The sequence below is a fragment of the Propithecus coquereli genome, unplaced genomic scaffold, assembly GCF_000956105.1.
Source record: "Propithecus coquereli isolate 6110/MARCELLA unplaced genomic scaffold, Pcoq_1.0 Scaffold391, whole genome shotgun sequence".
NCBI lineage: Eukaryota > Metazoa > Chordata > Mammalia > Primates > Indriidae > Propithecus > Propithecus coquereli.
The window spans coordinates 1,649,792-1,659,613 of record NW_012149630.1 but is presented as its reverse complement, the minus strand read 5'-3'; the positions used below and the strand labels follow the sequence as shown (position 1 = coordinate 1,659,613).

Here is a 9,822-nt window from a genome sequence, read left to right as displayed (position 1 = left end):
AACTTGTCCCTGAGTCTCCAGCCTGCCAGCTTGCGCTGAATTTTTCAAACTTGCCAGCCTCCACAATTACTTGAGCAAATTTCTTAAGATAAATCTCTATCTACCTATCATCTATCTATCTGTTCATCCTATTGGTTCTATTGCTCTAGAGAACTCTAACATACTTTCTATTCCTAATTCATTTTTCTTCATAGTGCTTGTCCCCTACCAGTGTACTCTAAAATATATATTGTTTACGTGTTTGTTTATTGTCTGTCCCCTCTACTAGACGGTTTGCCTTAAAAAGGCAGAGACTATTATCTTTATGTTCTCTAACTTTAATACCTAGTACACAGGGAATCTCAATAACTATTTCTCAGATCAATGAATTAGACATTTAATCAGTTCTTCATTATATATTTAACATTTAAAACAAACTAAAGATTTCATTTTAACTCTAGAGTATATCAAGAAGGAAAAGCCATAGAAGTAAACAAAATATAGTGAATACATATTTTAGGTGAACTGGGCACATTTATCAGAGTATATTCGACTGCATTTTAATAGTTAAAATGTGACTGATTTTAAATTATCTTCCTGTTATCTATACAGATTTGTAAAAATCCAAATATCGACACTATGTTGAGTAGCTAATGTATAGATATTTATATCCTATACAATTTAAATCTGTCTAAAGCAATAGTCCCATATTTTCATTACAATTTATGGACCTATTTTTTATACATTATAACAATAGATAAAGGTCTAGCAATTTGGTGCACATTTTTAGTTGTTTGCTTGAATTACATAATGTGAATTTCCTTACTACTCTAGAAAAGTTTACCCAAATCTATCTGTTGTCAAATTGGAAGCCAAAATTAATTAATGAAGCCCAATTCCACTTTAAGAAATACAAATTCTTTTAATTTCAGTTTATTTTGGAAAAATGAAATGACTTAACCTTATTATGAGAATTATTTTTACAATTCTTACTTTCAGACCCAATTCATTAGAAGCAAAAAAAAAAAAAAAAAGGTTTTCCCCTAAATTGGCAGCCAAAATTCATTAAGACTATTATTTACTATCCCAAAGACACAGGTAATGGTCCTGTCATGCCTGCTGGCTCAATCCCAGTGGCCTAATGCAAAGTGGTTCCCGGCAAACGTTAACTGGCTAAGTCTACTGTGTGACAACCTAGGTTAAATGTTAAGGTTTCTTAAAACTTCAGAGACATGAAACCCAATTTCAGGACATTTCTTGGTACTAGTAGATATCCCTGGGTGTGGCAAAATAGAAGTAGAGGCATGCAGTGCTTCAAAGAATAAAATAGGATGGATTTCCACGTACGATGCATTTCAGATAAGATGCAAACTATTCAAGACACACAGTGTCTCCTAGAAATCTGAGCTGCACCTTCTTCCCCTTGCAGACGCTGCCTCCCCACCACCCCAACTTCTGAAAGGGCTACCCATGAATAACTGTGCAAAACCACACATTGCTCTTCTCCTTACATCTGAGTAATTCCTTTGTTTAGCCACTCTGGGAACACAAGAGTTTTTAAATAAAGCTGACTGGTGTTTAAAGGCATTGTGTTCTGGGGGTGTATGCACAGCATGGAGTATTTTGCTTTGTAGCTCCTTTAGCTCCTATCAGGATAAAAGTATAATGCCCCAAAGCCATAATTATGTGCCTACTTTCTAGTGTTTCAAAGGAGACACGAAAGGGAGTGGTATGTGAGAGTCACAGAAAGGGTAAGAATGAAGAGCTCTGTTTCAACACTAGATATTAGATAGGCTGCCTTCCTAACAAGGTCCTTCAAGCCGTGCTGTAAAGTTTACAGCTAGATTTATTCCAATAGACTGGAACAGTTAAAAAACAATTTGCATCATAGCAGGGTAATGCATATTGGACAAGAATGAAAACTATGTCATTATAGAATTCGCTTAATGGAAGTATGAGGTCAAAAAGAGTAACAGTCTATGACACTGATAGCAGGCACAGGGAATCTGCTGTTGACATATAATTACATTTCGCAAACAGCATAAACCTGTGAGATTTGAGCAACACATTTTGACGTCTTTATGTAGGGTTTCCTTTAAAAACCAGCTGAAACCTTCATTTCATTCAAAATTATGATGACTGCTGTAAAACACGGTTTTCAGTAATACCGGGGTTAATTCAAACTTGTTAAACTTCACAGTGACTTTATTTTGTACAGAAAAATTATTATCACTCTACACTGTTGCCTGGGAGGCTTGTATCCAAAGCTTTTTTCCTTTTATTTTAACGATCCTTTATACTAAATAATAAGAATAAACATTAACTAAACTTTGGAGTTGGTAGAGATTATGAGAAATAGTATCTCTTCCATTCGATAACTTCAGACATTTTTGAGTATTTCTTGAGGTCGCTTATATACCAATGAACATTTGCTCTGAACTTAATATCTGAGTAAATACTCCTGTCATGACAATGATTTAAAGATGAACACAAGAGTGAAAACAATAAAGTCAGAACCAGCAGGTTGCTTTAGAAAGGATGAAATACAGCAACGTCAGTGTGAAAGATAAACATGTTCTTAAAATGTTGTGCAGTAAATGCTAAGACGTTGTCCATATAAATTAAAAATGATTATTTCCATCTTTAAAGGTCCTTTCCAAAGCACTTTGGAAATGAAATGCAAATGCTAGAAAATCAAATTTCAGATTTCCCCACACCCTCCAATTATGCCGACAGATAATGCTTTTTTCTCTGTCATTAGATGCCAATTCATTCTGTTTCTAATTGTTACAGGTCATATTTTCCACTGCTATCACCCAAATTATTTTAAAGTAAGATGTTGGTCAGTAATTCAGAAAGAATATGTAAACAAGCGGCCTGTTCTAGGAGCTGACAGTATTGCAAACACTGAACGTGTTGGTCCCTGAAACAGTTTCGCGGAGATTCACTAAAAGGGAGAGACTGTCATTCCATAGTATTTCCCACAAATCCAATCATTTGGAATAATGTGGTTTCTTTTCTACGTTTTAAAACTTTTCCTGGGAGAAAGGGGGTTAGTGTAGTCACATCGATTCTCCCCCATCACCCACCCATGGGGACAATCACAGCTTCATGGCCTCCGCCTGTCCTGTGGTTGGCATGGTCCTGGTGCCATTCACATTCAGCATGGGTGACCGTCGCCCATCACTTCATTCAGTTATATGTGCACTCATTATACTGCCGTCTGCTGCTATAATGCTCCTATTAATTTTCCTTTTGATATTTTAAGAGCAATCTATAAATCATGCCGCCTTTCATTTGTGCCATCATTAATGCTTGGTAATAACGCCGTGGCACTGCATTCGCGGTTAAGCTTCTCACACAACCAAGTAAACAAGCATCTTTTTCTCCCTGCTAGGTTCAGCACACGTCAAAGTTGAACAAACTGCCAACTTTTTCATGGAGAGATGCATATTAATTTTAGGAGAAAAAAAGAAGCGGAGCTTCAATAACGGCGTGAGATGCAAAAGAAGAGAAAAAACAAATGTGTTTCCCATTTCATTGCTGTGTGCTCTTTAGGACTAGAGGAAGCTGATTGCTTTTATGGGCAAGTTAGCACACAGTCCTTTTATGCACTAACCATGCTAAACATTTCTAGCAGCAGAGACTTCTATCTGGGTTCTGGGAAATCAGAAATTACAGAAAAGGTAGTACAAAGAGCCCAGAGAAGGGCCTGTGTGCACATAAAACAGAGACAAAGGCCTTGAAGGCAAAGACCTTTTGAGTGGACAATACTCACACGGCTTGCATAGGGGATCTGCCTGGACTGCTGTCACTCTCGTTGCTGTTGGTATGCTCCATCGCCCCGTTCAGCTCTTCCCGTATTGCGCTGGCTAAGTTGCCCAAAGTGGGATTTCCCATGGAAGCGGTAGTGTATAGAGGTATACTATTCTCAGCCATTGAAGCCTGCCATCAACCAAGAGAAAATTTATGAAGACACAGGGTATGCAAGACAAGGAAACTATTACAGGTGTATTCAACAGCCTTCGGTTTAAGTTAATTGTAGCATGGTTGGCAAATACAAGTTTCTAAGAGGGGTAGAAGGATTTTGATGTAAACGTGCCTTGTGGCACCTGCCCCAAGCTTGGTTTTGAAGAGCTACCTGGGAGGACCAAAGTGCCTGTAAAGAGGAAGGACTCAATTCAGTCTGGCTTGGTAGAGTCGCATGGTGAGACAAGGCTATCTAATATGAGGTTGTCAGAGGCCTTTTTTCAAGAGGAACTGAATATTTCCAGATCATAGTGAAAGATAATGGAATTTTCATTTCTTTATCCATTTTGATGACTCTACTATTGGATATTAGAAATTTGATCAGATTATTCTGGCTGCACTGCTCAAACTTATGAGAACTTCCATAAACATTTACCTCTTAGATTCTATAGAAAAGGAAGAGATTATAGAATTGGAATCAATTTTTATCTCCCCCATCATTTCCGTTTTAATGATTTTTTGAATCTGTTTAGTATAGTTTGAGATAATTGGTTGAAGGTAACACCACATAATCTTTCAGACTCAAACCAATTGCTTGGGATTTCAGGACTAAAGAAAAATCTCTGGCAAAAGGAACCTCTAAATCATATTTCTTTTTGGTGCCTAAGAACATTGATATTAAAGGTGACAAAGTCACTCCAAATGAGTGTCAGCTAAAAGGTGGGGAAATAAAAAAAAAAGAAGAAACCCTGAACTCTATGGTAGGACACTATTCACTTCCTGTCCTACTGTATTTGAATAAAAGGGCCACCCAGTCTGAGATGCAGACAACAGTTAAATGTACCATTGGACTAAAGGCTCCATATTTGTTTCCTTTGGATGGTGATTATGACCCAGTGACTTTTTAGTTAATTAAAGAGGACAGACTTTTAAAAACTGGCAGCTGTAATTAGACCAAGATTTATCAAAACTGTCCTCTTGCAGACAACACTATGCCTGGTTTTACATCCTAATGAGAAAAAGTACAATCACAAGACAATCTGGCATGGTGTCTTCAATTGGCCAGTCATGTAAGAGTCCAAACTATTCTAGAAATCCTGGCTCTAAACAGAAAGAAAGAGCCAAAAATGAAGAAAAAGTGCAAAGCTGGGCTGCAGGAAGTCTGCCTGTTATGACAACTGCGGCCTCGCTCGCTCTACAACCCCCGAAGCCAGGGCTTTCTAGATACAAGCCCTGTGTCAGAAGACCTCACCTCACCTAGCAACGCTAGGCCTCTGCAAGCCCACAGCTCTTCTTCCCCTCCGTTTCTGCATGTATATAACTGCCTTCTTTCAAAAAGCAGGGGGGAAAATCCTGTTTTTATTTCCAAATATGGTGAACTCGTTCTGATGAACAGCAAATCTGAACATTCCCCACTCTCCCACAGTTTGTCAAATAATTTGCATCAAGTACTTCTTTCAACAGCTCTCTTGTAATTACAATAAAGCATTTTTTCATTTTTTGGAAGAACAGTTGCCAGAATTATTTCTTGCAAACTGCAGCTGGACAAGCATCTTAACTGCCTTTATTTGAGACAACACAGTGGTCACGCCTCTCTCAGTCATGCAAGTTCTGCTGGGACCATCAATTGAGCCTCTTTCCTCTGGAAATACCACAAGATCAGCTCTCACAAGCTAATTTCACTATTACATGGTCACAATGTGGCAAAAGTGGGGCTGTTACTAGCTTATTATTTTAATAGCTCCCCAAAGTGAAAATTGAGAAGACAAAATTGAAACGGTTCTAAGAATGTGCTCATTGGGATGAGTTGGTCATCCCATAGATGGGACAACCTCACTGGGATGAGCATTTACTCTCCTTGGCTCTCAAAGTCAAGGTCATGGCTGATTGGGAATGGACCACAGAACATGGGCTGAGGCCCAGCAGCCACAGAGGCGAAGGGCAAACAAAGGCAAGCATTTATATTGATCCCTTGGTTCTCAGACAAGAAAGATGCAAGTGATGAAAACCAGCCTTGTTCCTCTAAAAAGGGATCAACTGGCCCGAAAAACGATCCCAGTGCCTGATCCGTAGCAGAGCCTCTCGGACACTCTTTGTTGAGCAAATGATCAGAGTAACCCACTCAAAGTTAGCAAAATTTTCACCAACTGCTTATGCCTAACAAAGTGGCTCTCTTCTGTAGCTGATGTCCACTGAGAAGCAGGTGTGTTACAAAAACGGACTTAATTATATAAACTGTCCTGTGCACAGTATGTGGTTTCATATCAAGCTGGCACCTCTGCCAAAAAATGAAGTTGCTTAAGCAATGGTGCAGAAGTCCGTAAGTACCAGCGCTCCTGGAACATTAACCACTCTGAGCTCCTCGGGGAAAAGGCAGTCTATAAATACGAAGCTTTACGGTTACCCTTAGTTACTTCACTTTTTCAGAGCATAATGCAATCTGTCCCGAGTCCCATGTTTTATTTCTGTAGTGGATTCTGCTGTCCTATTTTATATATTGTATATCATGCATTATGTTGCTCTAGTAATTTTTTAAAGATATTGTTCCACTATTATTTTTACTTGTCTTGAAAAATGGAAATGGACGATAATGGGGAGGAAGGCCTGCTGGCAGAGCTTGATTTAATTTGCACAGTAGAAAGTTGTCTTATGCGACTGTCTACTCATCAAGGCTCCAAACTCACGGAAGAGAGGGAAACAACCCACTCCTCAAATCATGAATTTATATCCATTTAATTCACCTTGCCTCATTATGGACACAAAACGTTCTTGGAAAACTGCAGGATGGTTTTAGGCTACTAGGGGAAACAAGAAAGGGTGTAGAGGATGCCAAAAACAAACGTTTTGGAGACGAAACATGAACAGTTCTATAAGGCATACTAATTGAAATTAGTCACATAGTTAAGAGAATCCAGAGGATGGAGGATCACTTTTTTTTTTTTTTTTTTGCCTTTCTGCCTCATGAATGTAAAATGTGCTTATAATCTTAATACTATTCCAGATAGAGCAGTCTTTAAATTCACACTTCACAAGACTCCAGGGAAAATAAGTTACTAATGAATGGTATTTACAGTGGCGGCAGAACGGAGGATCATTTTTTTTTTTTTTTTTTTGCCTTTCTGCCTCATGAATGTAAAATGTGCTTATAATCTTAATACTATTCCAGATAGAGCAGTCTTTAAATTCACACTTCACAAGACTCCAGGGAAAATAAGTTACTAATGAATGGTATTTACAGTGGCGGCATCTAAGCGTGCTTTCATTTACTCTTCTAAAGTTACTGTGTAAACTACAAATAATTAAAAGAGACACAGAAAGTAGTTTCTCCTATTAAATCTGGTTTGGGCTAAAAATAAATAAATATAATTACTGAAATGCTAAGTCCAATGAATTTGCCTCTAAACCAAAACCGTGTAAAAGTCGTGTCATCCATTCTTGGGAGCCGTAAGCCTCTGCTGGTGATCTGGGAAAAATGCTCTATAGGGCCCAGAGTAGGTGCTCGATACCTATTTGTTTAATGAACAGCGAGAACCAGGGTGCCTGTTAGTACCTCCTCCTCCCAGAATGCCCAGGGTCCCAATTGTTTTTTCATTATCATCCCTTTTGTGCCCTCACCCTGAGAAATTTTAATATCTGTTTATGTATTATGGCCCTCTAGAAGGGCACAAGAAGCAATTTTGGGGTGATATGTCCCCCCATGGAGAATGCATGCTGCAAAGATCTGTAATGGTATTATATATTACAAATGTCAGATTTACCTACAGAATATGTCATTTCAAAGTTCTCAAGATTCTCTTGGCCTGTCTTCTAGAACAACAGGACCACTGCCCAAGACGACACTGCCTATCCATGAACTCCTGAGGGGGACCTGAGCACTACGCCCAGGTACTTTACTGGAGGGATACTGGATGGAGTACTCTGTCCAGTTGAGAACTGAGACATGCAATATATAAAAAGCTTGCTTCATGCAGGAGCTGCCCTGATAGCTCACATTTGGGTGGTGATCTATTTCCTGTTCAAAACCAGTGCCTTCGGCCCCCAGTACCGTTGGTGATATAACGAGTGCTTGGTTTGTCAGGAGGAAACACACATTCTGTGTAATGATTATGTAATCTTGCACAGTCTGCCAGAAATCTAAAGAGTTTTTTTTTTAAACACCTCAATTGTTCAAACAAAAACAGTTTACTTTTACCGAGTGAGCCAAAGCCAGGTTGCCACCCCCCAAGACCAAAGAAAAGATGCTAAAATATCGACTTTGAAAGAAGAAGAAGAAATACAAAGCTCTGCTTTCTCTTTAAACCAGTGAACAATAGAAGGTCATGTGACACAGTGGCCTATCATCCGGCACATTAATAGCTGTGCTAGAGTAATTACACTTGTGGTATTTTTGCCTCAAGTGAAATTCTGAAATAAGAGGATGGAAATTATGATACTGCTGATAAATATTAATAAGTGAACTTTTAATTTTTTTGCCACAATATTCAAAATGCTAAGCATCCTACTAATGCTGAAGCAGCCCGATGTGTTTGCCTCCAGGGAGTGCGATGCTTTGTGCACTTAAGAAAAAAGTTTAACGGAATTAAAATTTAATATCTAATTAGAGCGAGGCTAATATATTTTGAAATGAGTGGGGAGACCTGTGCCTCTGCTGAATATTCGGGACGGCCATTAATCTTACCTGTAAAGCTGCATTGAGAGGTGTGCAGTAGGCGTGGCTGCTCTGCATGTTTTTAATAAGGGAAGGGTTACTGTGTAAGAAAAAGATAAAAACTCAAAGTTAAACACAATCGACTCCCGAGTTCCTAGCTAAGTTTTAAGCTTGCTGGTGTCCTTCCAAATCAGAAATTACCCCCAGTTAACAAGACCTAAGAAAACTCAGGCTTTCTTCCTACTTTTATAGGGCTGGTCTGTGTGCACACCTCTGGGGACAGACTTTGCTATTCAAGGAAACTAAGTGTAAAACTCTGGCTTCAGTAGTAATGGGCTTGGGTACTCCCACCAGAGGCCTGTCTGCAAATTTTTAGCAGTTCCTCGGACTCCAGACTCCAACAGGAGGGCAGCAGCCTGGAGGCTGGGCTGGAGCTGACAGCAGGGGTTCCTGAGAGTGCACGGGAAGAATCTGGCTCTTAAGTATCTTCCTGATCTGAATGCTACAAGGACTGCTAGAAGAACAGCAGGAAGGCTCTTAAGGAAGATCTCCAAGGCACGGTTATTGCCCAAGAAGACAGAGGGGAGGGTTGTTCCTAACTAAGGTGAGAGGCTGGCTTGATGTCTTTCTTGTTATACAGCCAGGTCTAGGAGAGTCTGAGAATATTTGATGCCATCTGCATTCACTGACCAAATAAAATCAAGAGATAGTTTTAAGAAAATTTCCAGCTTAGTAAAAATTAAAATACTAAAAAATTATGTAGGACATACTGAGGGAAAAGTGCCTTCCAGTAGGAAATGACCTACATTTATCAGTGGCCTTTAAAGGAAGTATACTCGATATTACCCATTTTTTCCCTATGCTTGGAACATTTTAAGCATTCATTACATTATTATACTGAGTGAACAAATAAGAAGAAATTTACTCCAATAGTACACATTTTAACTCTAAATAAAAATATCCTTTTTACTCTGAGGAATTATGGGTTAAGCAAAAGTATTTAGTTGTAGGGTCCCCGTAAGCTGCTGAATCAAAATACAACCAATATTTGCATTAAAGACGTCAAAAAAGCATTATTCAAGGCACTGGTGTTCCAAAGAGAAACGAGAGAAATACATGTACAAATCACACAATTTAGTTTCGTTGCAGAAAGCTGTGGCACTGCTATTGGTGAAATGCAAAACTACATGGGATGAGTCAACCATGCAAAGCCAAAGCAACAGCAG

General features: G+C 39.0%; 1 protein-coding gene across 1 annotated transcript in view; it reads right to left on the bottom strand.

Moving 5' to 3' along the window:
- FOXP1 (forkhead box P1) overlaps positions 1 to 9,822 on the bottom strand; it is a 163,683-nt gene that overhangs the window by 5,653 nt on the left and 148,208 nt on the right. The window contains exons 14-15 of the mRNA XM_012652644.1: positions 8,627 to 8,696; positions 3,758 to 3,924 (exon numbers count right to left, since the gene is read on the bottom strand). Of these exons, the coding sequence (XP_012508098.1) occupies positions 3,758 to 3,924; positions 8,627 to 8,696 (237 nt within the window). The remainder of the gene's footprint in view (positions 1 to 3,757; positions 3,925 to 8,626; positions 8,697 to 9,822) is intronic.